The sequence below is a fragment of the Aphis gossypii genome, chromosome 1 (assembly GCF_020184175.1).
Source record: "Aphis gossypii isolate Hap1 chromosome 1, ASM2018417v2, whole genome shotgun sequence".
Classification (NCBI taxonomy): domain Eukaryota; kingdom Metazoa; phylum Arthropoda; class Insecta; order Hemiptera; family Aphididae; genus Aphis; species Aphis gossypii.
In genome coordinates, this window is record NC_065530.1 from 40,623,274 (window position 1) to 40,643,715 (window position 20,442).

Genomic DNA, 20,442 nt, shown 5'->3' on the forward strand with positions numbered 1-20,442 from the left:
TTTAAACATTCGTGGAAATGGGTCAAAGCTCAAAATTTCTTGAATCCATACGAATCATCCGCTAATATATTTTATGTTTAAGTTCTATGCTCTTTTTTATTTACCCAACTTGAATGTTACACTTTAATTAATTTGTATAGCGTGTTCGGTTCTTATTTTTTTTTTTGTCTATAGGTATTTATAGTAGTTATTATCATTGCCATATGATACAGACGTTTTAGCATAGGATTATAAATATAAGCACATTTCTTACAGTGGCACAAAATAAAAAAAACACAGAATCGGTATAATTAAAAGGTTGTACGATTTATTTCATTTTTGTAGTGTTTCAGATATTTACGGATATTGAAGGTCATTCTTATCGATCACACCAATCATATCTCGCATCTGGTTATTATTATATACACTATAAATTAAAATAAAATTATTAGTAAGTAGTTTTATTTTTTAGTTTGCATTTGTCGCTTATCAAATAGGATCATAGTTGTAATGTATAAAAAATAAAAACCTATAATATTTTTTGAATGCTGTAGTGTAATACTCGTAAATACACTATATATTCCCTTTTTCTTGAATAATTATTAAGCTAGCTATGCCATAGTCGTCTATAAGATAAAATATTTTTAATCGGTAATAAAAGTATTATACTTACAAAATAATTGATTTTGAATAATTTTTGAAACTTGGAGTTACTTTTTAGTTTTTACTGGGAACATATTCCTTTATGTATACATTATAATATTATACTCTTTTAAAGTTTTTTTTTATTAATTAGGTATTATAGAAAGGATAATTTTCTATAACAAGTAATAAAAAACTTGAATTTAAATCCACTAGATTATAATTAATAATTTATTTAAAATATCATTAACTGAAAAAACTGTATTTTACTTATTTTATTATACATCAATACACATTGAAGATTTTCTCGGTTATGAATACTTATCGTTGATTAAATTAAATTACAAACGAATGGTTGTATTGAATTTTATTCGATTGATTTTATTATTAATGTATAAAATATTAACTTAAGGTTAAAGTGTTATAAATGTTACATACGTAACTTCTTAACTTAGATTTGTTATATATAACAAAAAAAAATAACGATAACTTAATTAAACGTTTAATTTAGTTTTGATTTTTAATTCATGCCTTATTTTATCTAATAATCCTACAGCTTTGCATAGAAAACTATCGTATTTGACATAGCGTAGGTACAATTCTTACAAGTGCACATAATATAATGCTTCGAGAAATAATAAAATCTAAAATAATGTATTCATAAGTTACCTGATATAATCCCCCTTACAATAATCATGTTTTAAACGCTAATTGAGGTTAATTTATTATTTTTATGTATGTAACAATACTTTGTGTCTTTGTCAAGAAAATACAATGTTTTTCTACGTTTAAATGAAATTTGTTTGGCAAGCTTAATTAATTTATAACTTATTAATTTTAGGTAGCAATTTTTTACAGTACCTTTTGTACAAATCGGTTAACACAAACGACCCTGATTATTATGTCTCCACACCATCGTTCATCATGAAGTCATGTTGAAGTTTGGTTTCCGTACAAATATATTTCATAATGTTGAGATTATATTTTAAAAGATACCTTTTTATGTCGACTGATTCAACCGTCATCATCGATACATCTATCATGTTGATTACAATTATTATAACAACAATCATAATGATAACTGGTAAGTAAATTATGTGTTGTAGTTTTGTGCGAAATACATATAATAATTATTCCATTTCTAGTATTACCCTTTTAGACGGTGCGTTATAATATTCTTACACTTGTCGAGTATACTCTCATACATTATATATATATATATATATATATGTATATATAATTTTGTTTGTATATAATAATATTATTTATACTTTATATGCACGGTTTGCGCCTTGCACGTGACCTAGCCAAATACACATCCGGTCGACTTCATCTCAACCCTGCTATTAACATACATGTTTATACCTGTTTATCTTGTGTTATCATCGTGTGGTAATGTAAAATATTATAATATAATAATGCGTTTCATTTTTGAAATATAATACATAATTAATATATAACAATATTTATACCAATAAAAAATACATAGACACGCAGCTTAAACAATATTTATGACGACTAAACAATAATATAAAGATATTTACACCCTAGGCGGCCTATAGCCCTAACTATAGTGACTTAAATACATTCATATGGGCAGCTCTCAGAAACCAGAAATAATAATACATAACACCATACGTTAAAACAAAATCATTAAAGTGTAATATCGATGCAGTTAGAAAAATACACAATATTTAACAACAACACGGACAAAATATAAATTCGTGTACAACCTTTTTGGTGTCAAGGGCCAAAACATAAAAACAAAATTCACAGGCCATACACTTTATTTTATTTACAGTTTAATTTTTTTTTATTAACAAATATAATTTGATATTCTATATTTTTATACTAATAATTTTAACTTGTATTCGCGAACCTTATAAAATCGTTACACAGGCCGCAGGTTGCCGACTTCTGATGTACATCTACAAACGACTCAATTCTATAAGATTAATAACAACTTCTCAGCATCAATATGCATGGCACAGACAATCTACAAAACAGAGAGATACTCTTGACATCTTCAATTCTTATGAAGTTAGAAAATTCACTAAATGTACACTGCTAGTTTATTTTCTCATTTGCACAGTATTGTAGTGATTCGATCAAATGTCCCAAGGTACGAGTTTCAAAACTATAAAGCACTAACAAAAATGTCTGTTCCGATTATTGAATTACTAAAATATACTCAATACTTACAAAATATATTAAGATAATCGATACAATAATTTATGTAATCCGGATAATTTATGGTTTATCTGAATCATTCGATTTATCCGAATATTTTTCATATATCAAATCACCTAATCGAATATTTATACTTAAATTGTTCATATTTTTATGTAAAACTCTGCATATTATATTATATAGCCATATAGATAATATATTAATATATAATACGGGTATTTTCGTTTTTCTTAGAAATGAAGATACCAACTCGTACCTAACATGACCTATATCAAAGATGACACTAAGCAGAGAACTCCATTCTTTTGTTATCCATTGAAACACGATTTTCAAAAATATGTTTATCTTAATTTATGTTTCCTGCCCATAAATGTATAGTTGTCAAATGTTTTGTATAGATCAGTAAATCACATATATAATCGAAAATGTGCCTATATGCGGGTTTTATTATGCTAGGTACCTATTATATATATGAGCAGGAAGTAGGTATATGTGATGTGTCTTGGGATTTTAGTGTACCCACCTATACCGTAAATAATTGATGAATATAGTTAAATAAAAAAATAGGTATATATGTTATTGAAATTTCAGACGACAAAACACGTTTGTTCAATAAGTCGAATTAAAAATCATTGAATTGAAACGTTGAACAAATGTATTACAGACCAAGAGACTATACACAAGGAAAAAATATTCAGATGGGCTCTAGTATACGTAGTAAAAATAAATAAATAGGTATACCATTTATAAGAATTAAAAACAACTTAAACATTTTATATTTACTGATTTAAAATGTACTTACTTATATTAAATATTAATAACTATTCGTCTATTCCGAGAAATATCGAGACCGTTCGTTAGCCTAAATACGAGATATTATGATATAAATCACAGGTAGTTCTACTCAACATGGCAATACACGAAAATGTACGGGGTCTCTAGACTTGAAAGGGCCCTAGACCTTCGTAATTACAATTTGTAGTTACAACAGTTGTAATAAGGTTTAAAATGCAAGTCATGCAGAACTAAAAAAAATTCAAAAATATCGTATTTCATACAGGAGTATACGGGCTGGTTTGAATTTTTATATTATTAACTGAAAAAAATGTGTAAAACGTAAAATGAATTAAAGAGTTCCATTAAACTTTATTTTATCAGTACGAGTGTACCTACTGTAAGACATATAGTACGTATAACGGAAAAATTGAATAAATTAAATAGACTACATTTTTTTTTTTTTTTTTTTTTTTGTAACAAATAGGGAAGCTATATGGACAATACTTATATCACGATACTATCCCAAATACTCAAAATTTATAATAACACCTGTGATACAAATATAAATAATGATGTTTTTATAATCTCTATGTAAGTTTGTATGCACAGCAACGGCCTTCGACGGCGGCAATTAGTGACGGCAGCGGTTGACAACTGGCGACCAATCACAGCGTACCTACCTAATTTCACCAATGGTATTAGCGCAGTGCGAGCACGAAGATTGGTTTTCTAAAATAACTGAAAGGAGTATGGCTAATATTTACAATCGACAAATTTAAATATATACAATAATAAAGATGTACCAATAAAATTATAACTATATTATTTTAATATTTAAAACTGGGTTCCTAAAAGACACGCATTACAGTTCACAATAGGAACAATAAATATGTACCTGTCATTAACCGTCTATATTGAAATGATTATATATTCTTTTTAGAAACCTGTTTAAAATGAAAAAGAAATATCCGATCCCAGCTATATCCATATTATCATATTAGTTGTGTACCGTATATTATAATATTATATTATCTCAGCTCATTCACCCTATATAACTCAATACCCGATAATCAGCATTAATATTTTACGGAATATTATAGTATTTGTGTACTGCGTGTGATACATAATAAATGTACAAAATCCAGAAAAAATAATGAAATAACAAATAAGGTAACTACGTGTAGGAATAAGAAATGTACAATTTTAGAGAGGTTATTTTCAAAATTAGATATAACGACGATTTACACGACAATAAGCAGGAAATGGTATAATAACGATGGTATTAGAATATCAATGTGAAATATCAATGTTCCCTTGCACAGTTTGACGTCTCGAGTGGGATTACAATAATATGGACGTGTCAACGGCATTAATATGTATACCTATGAAAAAAATGACAATAAATAAACTAGGGTAAAGTGTCTGCAACCGGTTTGGACCGATTTTATCGTATTATGGAATTGTGTGGCACGTGTGATCTGGCGATGAATAGGGCGGCTTTAGGGTCGACTACCTACCACTATGCACTGGCGTCGGTCTGGTCACCAGTTTTATTTTGTTCATTTACATTGTGCCTATTGAAGAAATCAAACAATCTTGGCGCCGATCGTAGAAAGAAGCCAAAGTTTTTGTTAAACAAAAATAAATAAATAATGCAACTACGAACCCGTGTTTATAGGGTACCTGCGACAAATCGCCACGTGTTAAGCATAATATTCAATATCAGAATTGAATAAATCGCTTGAACACATATGCAGCAGAAAGGCCAAAGGTTATCTGCACCATGAATAAAAAGCACAGCAGTGGGACTACGGATTGTATTATTTCAGGGATCTACACCCAAATAAAAAATGCGATTAAATCACATTAATACAATCCAAGTGGTGGTATTATCTATAATATTTTTTGGTGGGGCAGGAGGCATTTTGACGAGTTTTTAATGTTTTAAATGTTATTATACCTAGGTACCTGTCTACATTGTCACGGGATCCAGACTGTATTTGTCATTTGTCCGTCTACCGACAACAGTTGTAGATCACTTCCGTCTCACCCGGCAACTAATTATATTCACGATCTATTTGTAAAATTTATACATCCGTGAAGTATACTGCAGTATACGATAAAATATTATAATATTACGCAGTGTAATATTAAGCCTGTTACGTTTTTACGGGTTGTTATTAATATTTTCTTTGAGTACATTGTTTAAATTTTTTTGCGATGGGTACGTTCGAGTGTACGCTATGTGCACGCAACTATAATTTAAGGTCCGGATTGGAAGGCCATATACTGAATTACCATACACGTCGTGAGAAAAAAATCCGTCGAAAGTCAGCTGAAAAGAAAACTACCGTCGATCTTGGTAAGTTTACTCTATAGTATAATATTTACTGCTAAATAAATAATAAAAAGGCTATCTCGTTTGATGTATATACTATCTACATTTTTCGATTTAGTATATATTTTAATACTCTATACCTATACCAGTAAATATTGTATTTTTATTGATGAAAAATAATATTTTTGAAATAATTTACATAATCTATTTTCATATAACATTATTTAATACTAATACGACTAATTGTATGATGTAGAAAACGGGTCCGTGTAAGTAGTTTCCCGTTTTTAATTTATAGTGTTAATTGCGGAACAGGTACATAGTTTATTCATATAAGCAAAATTGTGGCCTAAATATATTTTATGCGTATGTAAATTACATCTAGGGATATTTTTGGAATATCAATTATTTTCTTTTTTTAGGCTTAGTACTGATAGAATATGATGAGAAAATATTGTTTATACTATTTATCTTATTAATGATTTAAAAATGCAGTATTCAAATATAATAATTATGAAACTGGTAACAATTTGAATGAATGTATGGTATTTACCGTATAAAGATGAAACGAATAATCTCTATTGTAATCTACATAATTTTTTCATTTTATACTCGAATATAATTTATAGGTATTTTTAAATTAATTTTCTACTTTTTGTTCCCTGCTTTTTCGAACTTTTGAAATATTATGATATATCACTGCAAATTATTTTTTAAGTTAACGACTCAAACTGAGGCCTATTTTTAATTAATTAATTTTTATATAAGACGCTTTTTACTTATTTTGTAAAAAACTATGCAAATAAAAAATAGGTATATTTTGGCAATATTGCACATTAATTCAAAGCATATTTCTGCTAACTCATACTCAAATTAACGATCGACAGGCACTAATATTAGGCGTTTGTAAATTCCACCGATTTTTAGGTGTACCTATAAATCATATATAGCAATAACTAGTCAATTTTATACTTAGTTTCATAAATAATATTCCGATACTCGTATTTTAATATATATCTTCGCCTTATTGTGATGCAATATTTTTAATTAATCTAATCCTAACCTTTAAAAAAAAAAAATCATTTAACTAGATGATTTGCTGTTATGTATTTTAAAAAGTCTGATAAATGTACGTACAAAATGGAGGGTTGGCGTTTAGGCAATATTAATTTTTATAATAAAATAATATTTTACGTGTGTAATACTGATACAATACCGATGGATGTGATATTTTTTTAATAGTTTTAGGTAAGTGGTTAAAATTTATTTTTATAATTGTTGAACTCAATCTGCTATATAAATTATTCAATTTTTACAACCATATAAAAAAAAAACCATTGTTATAATTGGTCATAAGCATTTTAAACGAGTTGAAATTTGTACATAATGTAATATAATTAAAACAACACCTGTTTGGAATTCGGCGTTATATGGTCGATGGGTGGTACGTATAGTGTTATTCGACAAGGCGATACGTAGCGTGCTAACAATGTAGTGTACGGTGGCGGCCATGTCATAGCTCAACTCGAATCTGAACAAATTGAACACGTATAACAATGCCGTGTTTTTTTATTCGTATCCATAGGGGCTCACAATATATTTGATTGAATAATATAAGTGAGGTCAGTAATATTCGAAACAAAACACAAAAATGTGACTATAAAATATTATATTTTTTTAAATCTTGAACACTAAATGTCTTTAAATGTATTTTTCATAAAATTTGTAGCATAAGGATTACGTCAATTGTAAAATTCAAAAATCAACCTGAAAAAGTCTATAGATAATTGACGTCTGGCGACTACGCTAATATAAAATTTAAATATAATAATCGTAACTAAAATATAAATTCTTAGAAATAAAATCTTTAAAATGTTGAAATAATTGTTGGCAATCTGATCAATATTTAATAAATGCGTTTTTAAGCGATAATATTTTTGTTCAATTAAATATATAGTAACACGAATAAAAGGCCAGTTAATTAAATTTGGAAAAATGCGGACATCTATATTTTGTTAATTTATTCATACTTTTCAAAGGGAAATATTGAAAAATATAAAATGTATAAAAATTAAAAGACGTACAAAACTGCCACCAAAGCCCGTTCCAACATATAGGTAATAATGATTTTATTTTAAAACCCATGTACCTATATTTCGATCGAATAAGCATTAACCAAAATGATATACATCAAGAGGATATTAAATATTTAAATGTATCATAGCACCATAATTAAAAATCTCAATATTTTTCCTTTGATGTACTATTATGAAATTACGCTTATACGATATTGAATTTACTGTCTATATAGAATTTATGAGAACTCCCGAGCGCGTCTTATATAATGACTCACGAATATGATTTAAAATTATGAATACAGTCAGTCGAACTGATGTATTTGGGCGTTAGCCATAAAAATATTTTGTGATTAAATTGTAATTTGTGATGTATAAATGTATAAGCTACGATTAAACTCAGTAATCGCATTGAAATTTAATATTCATTTAATGGCTGGATAGTTTAACCAGGTGAACATTAAAAAAATGTCAACGCAATTACTGTTGAATTGTTAATAATTAATAAACAATAATTTGACTACGAACTATTTCTAACAATATAAACTTCTGAAACACAAAATTATGTACCGTGATAATTTAATTAGGTAGGTATACCTAAACATTCATCGAATTCTTTTAATATGCGTCACGTCACAAACACGACATACATGTATAGGCATTTCATTATAGTGCTACATCGTAAATTCGATATAACTATACGATAATAAATGATAATGATTCGGTATTGGAAAAGCATTGCATAAAAAAATAATAATTTAAAGAAATATCAATGTTCGCCGTTAAATAATTTACGCATGAACTATATTATGTTATGTGTTTTATATGCGGTCAATCTGCAAGTCGATTTCTCTACCTGAACACTAATATCTAAACTAGTAAGGTTACAAACTGTTTGCATTATTCTCACTACATGTCCACTGTAAACTACGTACTATGACTACCTCAAAAAATGTCAGCCACAAACCGACTTAAAATAAAATTTACGTATGGCAGAAAAAAGCATTATGCATACCAAAATTAAGTTTAAACCTAAAATTGTATTTATTGTTATCAGGATGTACTTTATCGAATCGTAATCGAAACCAAATAAAAATTAGTATCTTAGTTAAATTATAACCAATCAGGCCCATATGCATGAGGAGAGGGCCTCAACTTCTCCCCAACAATTGTATTTTTTGCATCTATATAAGCTATTGATTTCATCGATTTAAGAGAAAGTCTACCTCTGCAAGTTTCCCGAAATATGATGTAGGATCAAAAAATTACGATTAATTATCACTAACACGTACTATATCTAAAAATTTATTTATTTATTATACTTTTTTTCATAACAATCTCTATATAGAAATCCTACGTCAGGCTTGCACCCAATTACACACAGATTGTATACTTATAAATTATATAATCCTTATGATTAACTGTTCATTATATTCCTTAGTCCGTGTCTCCAAAATTGACTTATGTAATTAGGCAACGAAATAATTGAAAACTACAAGAAGGCAATTATGTAGCTTTTTAATTATTACATTTTTTGCTCTTAAGAATTTTTCAATTGAAAAATAAGTAATAAACAACTTAAAACTGAATCCATAGCTATAAAACACTAAAAAAAAAAGAAACTCAAGAAGCGTTTTAAATGGTTTGGATTTATCAGTAGTCAATATACAATTTTTTTTTTTATAATCTAATATTGTTAGATACATAGAAAGCATATTTATTGAATTATAAAATAACATCTGCAGCAATAATATATTATATTGTGTTGGCGTAAGTATTATATATTAAATTAAAATACGTTAAATTGAATACATATATAATCATATATAATTAAATAATATGTTACAGGAAAAGTTCATACTAAATCGAGCTGTCTTGCATTAAGTAAACCAAAAAATGTTCCACCAACAGATCAGTCGAAAACTTTATCATCAACGAACACAAACCATTTGGAAACTCCTGGTAATTCTAATTATTTGTGATTTTGGATTTAAATATTACTTTAAGTAACAAGTTTAATGAGATAAAACGTTATTAAAATTAACAGAGGCCACGTACATATTTTTATAAGTTGTTTAAATTAAAAAAAAATATATATATATATATTTACTTGTTGAATTTAAAAAAAAAACTAGATGCTAGTTCATTATGACTTGTCTGGGAGTGTACCCTAGGGGGGTATTTTGTGTATTAAAATATCTTGCCTTGGCAATATATAAATTTATAATCTTAAAATATATTTTATGATCATTTGGGTTATTACAAAATGTGTTACAGCTGCTATTAGTGGCGTACGCGGGAGGGGGGTGTCAGGGAGATATGACACCCCCTTAAAAAGCTTAAAGCATGATTTTAGAGAATATCTTCTAAGACTGTGGCTTAAAGTATCTTTTCAAATATACACTAATAGTACCTATTAACATCACATATTGTCTATTGGTAAAATTAACGGTTAAAAACGAACTGTTATTGCGGTTCGTTCCAAAAATATACCTACACAAGTATAAATAACCATGTTTGAAGAAAAAAATTATTACTTTGGTGTTTGTATTTTTTTTCTTAAGTGCTAAAAGGTCATCTTTTCATGTATATTATGACACCCTCCTTGAAAAAATCAGGCGTACGCCACTGGCTGCTATTAAAAATGTTTATCAATAAACGACATTGTGAACCGTATACATGTGTACATACTACATAATCGCATATAAGATAAGATTATTTATTTTTTTATTTATTGATACTAATTACAATTTTTGTGAGATTTACATTATGTTACATTATCTTTACAATCACAATCATATTTTATCTATAAGATTGATTAGTTTTAAGAAAGTTATGATTTTTGTGTTTTTATTGAGGTTTAGTCCAAAAATTAAGATAAGATTAGTCTCTAAAAATTAGGCAAAAAAATGTTGCCACATTAGATGTATATAAATATTATAATTTTGTATTTTTCTTAATATTTAATATTAAATAAAAATATGTATACATATTTTTTAAGAAATATTCAAATGTTGAAAACTAAACATATACATTTATACTTTCTAGCGGAATTACTTTTGGATATGTCGGAAGTTTTGGCAAACAACACCATGTATACGTTTGAAGCATGGGTAAGACAAGTTGAAGAGGAAAATAATACAATAATGTCTACAGAGCAGAATGGTCAGCGTAAGTTTATAAAATACGTAATAATATATTTAAACAGCAGGTAATAAAAATAAAATCGGGACCAAATATGAAAATATATTTAATGTCATAGTTCACTTAAGAATAGCACTCATAGGTTAACATGTTTTCAAAAATTGAAAGTGGCATCGAACTAGAATTAAAATTAAGGGGGGAGGGACAACAATTATCTTCCGTTTCGCACCACTTTTTTGCATTATACATATAATATACCAACATAATATACACATAATTTACCAAAACAAATAGTACGCTGAGTATGTTATTTGTCAGCCAGCTGTTTTTCCCTATTTCTTACAGCGTGGTAAACATAATTATACATTTATTATAATTTACATAAATAGATTTAAGCTTACACACGGACTCTTAACCGAAAAATGGTAGCCTCTCTTGGGTTATAGGTTCTGAGACAATGAGGATAGACAAATTTAAAATCTAAAATTAAGTATATGGTTAAATAAAACTTTAAGTTTGCTATAAACGTCCACCTATTTGTAACGATACTTAACGGTGATGCACTCAATAGGCTAATTGATAAATATTAAATACTACTAGCTTATGGTAGAATATCTGAATATTTTTTACTTCACATTTTTTTATCATATTAATATAACTTGTTGTCGTTGTTCAACAAAAATCTGTACATATTGCTTTTAATATTTCAAACTCGTGCTCAATAGAAATAAAATCTTTGCATTCAAAACTACTTTTGGAAGTAAATATTAACAAAACGTTTTATACCTATATTCTAAATGGTAATATTTTTTTTCTTGAATGGAAATGAAACAATTTTGTACGGAACATTATTGTAACAATAAATATTTTTAAATCATCCTTTGATGAATGCAGAAGTATAGAAAGTATACGTTTAAATTATTTTTTGTAATATGCATGAAAGGATATATCATCATAGGTAGTAATTTTATATTATTGTATTTACTTTGGACGCTACTGAACGCTCTGTGATCGAAATTGCGGACGACTTATGCGGCGAATTCTAACCACTATATGAGGTATTTATTATGTAGATAAATCACACAAGCTTTTTATTACAATTCAATCGCAAAAAACTAGCTGATTTCTTAACCATTCATTTATTATCATGTAATCGACCAGTCATGAGAGGAATTATTTGAATCGTGATTAAAATTGGTTATAAAATCAACATTATTATTGCCAAGTACCTGTTTAATAAACAGATGTAAATAGATGGGTATCTTAATCAATTATTCTAATGCGTATGGTCATTGTTCTAGTTTAGGGCCTCAAGATGTAGCTAAATATATCATTATCATTTGTTAAAATAGACATGTCATCAGTGAAGTACCTACAAACTTCTTACCTAAAATAGGTACTGTAATACAAAACTTTCAAACTACTACTACCTACTATACTGTTTGACATCATCGGTTACACCACGACTGGTATACCTTAAATACAATAGATAGTTTTTTTTTATCGTAAATATGTAATACATTGTGTCAATAATAATTATGATTAAGGTTAGGATTTTAATGATTTAAACACCCTAAAATTTCTAAATTCTAAATTAATATTCAGTAATGAAGGTATTGTGAAGAGTAACCGTGTCTCTTTAATATTTCGAATATTTTCAATATTTTATTTAATTTTGCTAATCCAGTATTTTTATACAATATCGTTATTTAAATATTTTATTTAAATTCAAAACGCAAAATACCTCTCGTGAGTGACAGTGGAATAGGTTTTTACCTAGTACCTAAAAGTCGACCATTTTAAGAGTTCATAATATACGCAATATGTTTAGAAAAGATAAGTATTTTCGCTGCTAACGCTCAGCCTACAGCTATAATTTCTAAAATGCGTCCGAATTCATTTGTTGGATTTCAAGTAGATAGTACTGAGTACTATGATTCACAGTGTTCGTTGTCATATCTATTAAGAATTAATTACTACACTAATACCCAGTTTGTGAACAATCACACGTTCGTCATTGCATTCCACAGTATTTCGGGCAAATGTGCTGTATAGGAAGTTGTATTTCATTATGTATTTTGTATTTATGTATATACAGTTAAGTTTTGTTGTACAATGCGCCTTTTGTCAACGAATTTCTCGAGTTTAATAGCTCACAAACAGAAAATACGTCCCAATCATTTTATCATAAAAATACATAATCTAATACCAACTACTACGCTATTATAGTAGATAGTTTGTTATGTTTACCAAATGTTATTAAGTCGCACGTTTTCCCCTAAAAACTAAAGGAACTATATTTTCATCGAAAAATTTTCAAAACTGGAATATTTGTTTAGATTATTTTTTCTGGTATCAATGTTGAAAATAGTATACTTTTAGCACCAAATAAGAGTGTTACGAATACAGAAAAATATTTTTAATATTAAAAAATATTAAATAATACCTACGTCCTACACTCCTGTCTCCTACATATATATAAACAATATTGCATTTTTGATATCTATCTGGTTCGTTGACAAAAAGAAATTTATTTTTATAAAAAGAAAAAGGAAAAGAAAATATATGAACAAAATTGTATAAGTACAGCACTCAATTGGCTTTTACTAAAAGTAATATAATTTAAATAGGTCGATCAAGAAAAAAAAATCTGATTATTAAAAATATATTTTACTTAATATGCAACCTAAACTCCATTTATATACAATATTTTTAGTTCACTAACCTACCGATAATATTGCTTAATGTTTTATGTTTTTATTAGATTTCTTCACTCCAATTTTTAATAACTTTTTTTTAACCTCTATACTGTATTCTTTATATATATAATTTGCATATTATATTTCTTCAGATTGTCCATATAGGTATAATATACTATTTTAAGCTTGAGTTTACACAACATTTTGATATCACTTACAACTCGCATAATGTCCGAGTCTGACGCAGTGGGATTGCCTACCTGATGAGTTTAATTTACGTTTAAGTCAATTTTCCCCAATGATGACTGATAACTTAACTTGAATATTTACATGTTAATCAACTTTGACTTATCCTGTAATACAACATTAGACTATCGACGAAAGGAGGTACGACAATCCGCCGCAGGCGGATAGCACTGTCGGATATCGATTTACATATAATGTGATAACTGATAGCAAGACACTAAACTACCATTTTCGCTAAATACATTTTTTATATACAAAAAACGGGACACGGTATTACACCGGTTTAGGACTGATATCTAGACACTCAATTACCATTTTTCGTATTTATTTATTTGTTATATTTAATTAAAATTAAAAAAGTTTAAAAAGAACCGGTAAAGTGTAGAGACATACTTACATTGCTTTACATTTACACCAAATGATAATATGTTTTATAGAATAGAATAAAATAAAAAAAATAATAATTGAATGTACACATTACACGGCAATCGACATAAATACTTTTTCCACTTTTTAGTGAATGATTTCTTTTCTAGATACCTGATTACCATTTCCGACCTAATATCCAGTGAAACGATTTTCACTCGACCACCTCGAAGGCGCCGAAGGAAGGCAGCTTCCACACACTCGAAATCGAGTTACACCGGCCCCTATCTTATATTAGAAAATATTATGTACAGATAACTAGGTACTGTTAAGTGTTAATAATTTGGCCGTACAAGGTTAAACATCAGATTTGAAACCGGTATAGCAACATGTGAAAGCAGTTGCTAACACTGAACACCTGCAAGACGTTGCTTTGAATAGAGACAGTCCTTTTATTTGATATACATATATGTACAGCATTAACCTGTGTATAGGTCTATATTATTGTCAGAGTTGATTGTGAAATGAACAAAAAAAAAATAGCAACCCCTAAAATTATTGTACGAACGTTTTTACAAAGAGCGGGTTTAGTTTCTCTCTCTATATACATATATATATATATATATATAGCTATGCCGTATAGAGTAGGTGTTGCTTAACACTTTTTGGTCACGATCTTCACCTTTGAAGATTGACTTCCACTGAAATTTTTTTTTGTTTTGAATAAGTATAATTATTAAGAAACATAAAGAGTACGTGGCCCTCAAATCAAATTCTAACATGAACGACTTTGAAATCCTAAAATAAAATATTTAATTTTTAACGGTGGATAAGGTTCGCGGGTGACGCGCGGTGGCTAAACGTGGCCGCCCAAATTTCCCCCTCCCATGTCGCCACCACCACCACCGCCTAAACCGCGCCAGCGACCTGTTAACACCGAACCAATCACGGAACCCCCCAACCGGCCATACACCTGCGCCACCTAATTCACACTATGCCCGAGCCGTGAAAATTTGTATATTTTAACCGGGAAACGGAGGGTAATTCAGCTATAGTTATCTTTTTAATAATCAAATAATATAATAGTATTTTAATAATGATTTTGGAGCATTACGCATGATCAAATACGGAACACACAGTATTAAATTTGTTTTCGTGTTATTCCTACAGTTGATTCGACTATATCTACGACCCCATCTCCAGAATTATCGGACCAGCATCAAAATACTAGCCCGTCTGATAATCAATTCAAACTTCCAGAAGTGCCTCCCTTGCGCCGTTATCGCCATCCGACCTTTGGATTGAATAGCAACGACAACTACAACTTCATAGATCTCAGAGGTGATTACGTTTGGGCGGATGAAGCCATTTGGGAAACCAATGACAACGGATGCTGATTTTGTAGTATTAATTATCATATGATTTAGTATCGTTAAGTTTATTATCCTCATTTTAATGATTATATTTTATAGTTTACTCAATTCGTAATTATATTTTTTAATAACTCTGTCTATTTATAGACTTTCAAATATAATAAATAATATACAAATTTTAACTTATAGTACTTATTTTTTTATTGAAAGTTATGATCTATGCTTTTTTTTAAATAAGTTTATAATTATGTATTACATTTTAAATAGCTCAACAACAATATATTTTTATTTTATCACAAATTGACCAGGTTCTTCTAGTTATAATATTAATATTGTTTAAAAGATTTAGTAAGAGTAAAGATGCTCTTTTATCTAAAAATATCATTTTTGATGTGCGACAACACAATAACTCCAGTCCATTACACTCTAATAAAGGGTAATAATTGAAAAATAGTACATTTGTTACACGTTGGCTTTTCAGAAAATTTTTGCTCTGACATACCGGTACGAGTTACGTTTTTTTTACAACATATTATAATATTTTATTTAATATAAAAACAGGATAGGTAAATGTAGGTACTTTTGGGTACATTAATAATGTAGAAACGCGAAACACCTTTCATGTTATAGTAGTTATAATTTATATAGATGACGGCGCAAATATAAACAACCTTAAACAATAATTTCGGCGTTAAAAGTTTTCTTTGCCGCATCAATGTCAGTTGAAGAATTTTTTTTTTTTTTGGAATTTTGTATATTTAGGCGAACTAGGTTTAATATTATGTATTAACAGTCTACTCTTCTTATACTCTAAGTTATATCACTAGAATATGGTGATGAGATCTTTCATAACTATTACCTGTTTTTAAAACCAATTATGCGACTGATCATTGTCTACCACAATAACTAACTATGATTAGAAGTGATTTCGTTTGGAGATTAACAACAGGTTAATTCAAATAGTTTACATAATATGAATTTATATTATACATATAGGCACCGTCGTTATTGATTGTATTATCAATTTTTATTTTCTAATAAAATATAATAATAGTAAAAACTAACTGCGATCAGTGAAACATTTTAACACTGATATCGTTAATAAAATAAAACATTGTATTTAACAGATGTCACGATTATTAATACAATATTAAATTATTAACTAAAACAAATCATCTTTATTTGTTTCAATATATATATATTTATAGATATTATGCAAAAACACATAAATGATAATATTTATAATAAACATAAAAAAATATAAAATAAAAAATAAAAATTATCGGTCGTAACGCCAACAAACGTACAAAAAATCTTTAACAAAAATCAACTCTATTCGAAGCGTCGATTACAAAAAAATATACCATCAAGATGGCCGTTACAATGAACCGAAAATCTGACAAAAAACTTAATTCGCTATGTAAAAAAATAAGTTTGAACTCGTAAAAAAATCACAATATATATTTTAATATCATAAATAAAGGCATAATCAGACGTTCTTACCAATTATATAATAACGGGAAACACGTTGTCGATGATATAATATATAATATAAGTGTTATAAAGATTAAAATGTCCGGTAGTCGATATGAACTCGTCGTACGAAAACTTAATAATAATGAATAAAACAAAATATATAATCTTATACTTTATATGAAATGAAAGAAATAATAATAAATTTAAAAAAGTATATAAATGTAGATACGTATAAAAAAAAGAAAAAAACGTTTACGTGAGAGTGGATAAAATACTGCAGCCGACACGATAAATAAAAACAGTTATTTTTAACGTAAAAATCGTTATAAGGTTAGAGTAGGTACGGTTATGACTGTTATTGTTTCTGTTACGGTCACGCTATAAACTCCGAAACCGAGGACGATCGTCTGGAATTGGGAGCCGACGACGACGATGACGACGTGGACGCGGCTGCCTGCAGGGGAACCGTCGAATCCTGATGTTGACCGTGAGTGGGCAGATCGAGTAAAGTGACGGGCGAAAACCGAACTCGAGCCGTAGACATGGACGTTGCCGAGCTGTCCCTGGCCGACATGTAACTGCTATCGTCGCTGGTCAGGCTGTCCGGTGGCGTTGGATTGGTCGGCGACACTACGAAAACACAAGGGCAAACCGTTATTTCGCGTAAAATTTTATCACCCTAGTCGGTGAACGCATACACTGGTAAGGAGAGGGTCGAGGTTCAAACCACCCACCCTACCGTACCTAACAAAATTGTTATATCAATCGGAGGTTTTATTGCCTTTATGCAGAACGATTACACGCGTCTTATACGCGGAGCTGGTATAAGTTCCCATACGAAACACAGTATAGGTAAGTATAGGTAGTTACATACTATTTAAGTTCCTACACCAGTGGTTCTGAACCGGTGTTTCGTGAACTTAGTATTAGTGTTCTGACAAAATTTTAAAATCATTAAAAAAATATTTTATTTAATATTTCTAGTTTTATTCTCTAAACATTTTGACTTTTAAAACAAAACACAAGGTTATAAGACATGTATAGTGTATAGAACAATAACAATAACCAGTGTATACTGTATAGAATCATTATATAGGTTTTGTTGTTTTATTTTACTAATACTGTTTTCTGCTATACATTTATTGTTTAATAATAAATTAAAAATTAGTATAATTACTGTTTTATTTTACGGCTGTGTTCTACGAAAACCTTATACAATTTCAAGTGTTCCGTCATTCGAAAAAAGTTAAGAACCATTGTCCTACACGAATAAAATTACAACGTGTATAATTTCCTCTCTACATGGCGATACAACGCGATTACTATTTAGTATTTACTTGTCTCTATTACCTATAGCTATGATTAGATAAATGGTAATCCACTGGTTAAATTCAATACTCGTTAGTTATTAACAGACGTAACACTACAGTCTATAAGTTATCAAAATGAACGTAATGTCCTATATTATGTACAATGAAAACGGAAAAACAATTTTAGTTCATAATAATTATGAATTTTATAAAAAAAAACACGCCGCTAAATCAAATATAATAATATGTACTTGGATGTACCTATTATTTATTATAGATGCATTTTTATCGCGTTGGGACTTACGTACTAGTATATTTTTTTCTTGTAGGAACTTAGGTATACACACCTATGGGTAATTTTTACCTGCTATATTTAGTGTAAGAACTTATATTCGCCCTTATAATACGCAATATTGTACGTTTACCTTTTACTGCTAAATGAATATGTTTCTTATGTATACGTCTCACCGAATCAATAATAAAATATCATATAAAATATATAAAGTATCAATAATACAATATATATTAAATATTATAAATTGTAGAAAACAGTTTCAAAAAAAAAAAGTTCACGACGACCGCGACAGTAAGTTATAAAAGAACTATGCGTCGTCACTCGTCAATTTGTATTTCGACTTCAGACCGACACATATAGGGTGGAGAAACCGTACCGGAAAAATATGACGGTGAAAAAACAAGACACCTAACCACCCCAATAATATAGGTATAATTATCGTGGTTTTAGTATTTGCGTGTTGTCGTGAAATTCCGAAAAAAAAACAACAGAGCTAGCATGGTCGGTAATTAAGTTTATTTTCCATGTGCATATGAGTAAAATTTTAAATTTATTGTTAAAATACACTTACCTCCAGGACTAGACGAACCAACAGCCGTTTGCCGACTGCTATACACAGTTTTTTTCAGACTAGACCGCAGTCTCGACGGCGTGCCGGGCTGTAAAAAAAAAAGCATTCCATCTGGTTAAGCACGGACAACACTATATTTTGTGTACCTACATATTATAATACTCTGCACACAAAAGAGTAACCTCAGATAGCGGGGAAATGTGTGTGGTTAACGAGTACCAAATACCTACTGAAATATCTGAAGCGTCATTATATTATTTATTATTTCAACAAACGCTTAGGTTGTATTTTGTTTGAACACAGTAAAGCAATTTCATGGATACAGTCGACCGTCAAAAATGAGTGCAGTCAGATGTTCTAAATCGAACTAGAATCGGAAGCCGACTGAGGTTACTTTTATAAGAGGCAGTGTTCACTTAATCAAAGTATGTTTTTTTATGCAGAAAATGCGCAATGCTGAATTTTATACTATAGTTAATGTAATTTTTTAACTAGTATTTAATCGTATTGTGTATGAGTTACTAATACAAACTTGATGGTTACAAATCATAACAAATAAAAAAAAAACACCATCAGAATCAAAAGGGATAAATGAACTATGAAGTGGGGAACGACAATCGCATCGGCGACAGCGATCGGATGTCAGGCCTTTCCACGTAACACCGATACTCGCAACACAGCGATCACCAAGGAGGACAACAACCACCGTCGGCGTCGACGGTCAATGCCGTGGTCATCCCGTATGGTTACGTATGACGTCTCGCGGCTATTCTTCAACTATCATACCTCGTTGAATAATCATTTTTTTAACTTTGGATTTTTACCCAAACATTTTTAACTGTATTGGCTAAAACAATACACCAATAAACTTAAAATTGTAAAAAACAATTTTGTGTTTTGATCTCCTTTAATATCATACAATAGTAAAATTATGACCGGTATTGATTCATAAGTTTATTAG

The 20,442-nt window shown here is 29.1% G+C and overlaps 2 protein-coding genes across 4 annotated transcripts in view; one reads left to right on the top strand and one right to left on the bottom strand.

The window, feature by feature from the left end:
* The first annotated feature begins 5,516 nt into the window (after positions 1-5,516).
* Positions 5,517-15,949, top strand: LOC114120562 (uncharacterized). The gene is made up of 4 exons (XM_027982498.2): positions 5,517-5,950; positions 9,850-9,963; positions 11,050-11,172; positions 15,627-15,949. Exons 1-4 carry the CDS (start codon positions 5,809-5,811, stop codon positions 15,851-15,853), a joined length of 606 nt encoding a protein of 201 aa, XP_027838299.1. The 5' UTR covers positions 5,517-5,808; the 3' UTR covers positions 15,854-15,949.
* Positions 15,950-16,984: 1,035 nt separating this feature from the next.
* The window catches only part of LOC114120563 (mitogen-activated protein kinase kinase kinase 11), a 30,357-nt gene continuing 26,899 nt past the window's right edge, over positions 16,985-20,442 (bottom strand). For all 3 annotated transcript variants that reach the window (XM_027982500.2, XM_027982501.2, XM_027982499.2), the window contains 2 exons: positions 19,482-19,569; positions 16,985-17,935 (listed from right to left, as the gene is read on the bottom strand). In XM_027982500.2, the coding sequence (XP_027838301.1) occupies positions 17,679-17,935; positions 19,482-19,569 (345 nt within the window). In that variant the 3' untranslated portion in view covers positions 16,985-17,678. The remainder of the gene's footprint in view (positions 17,936-19,481; positions 19,570-20,442) is intronic.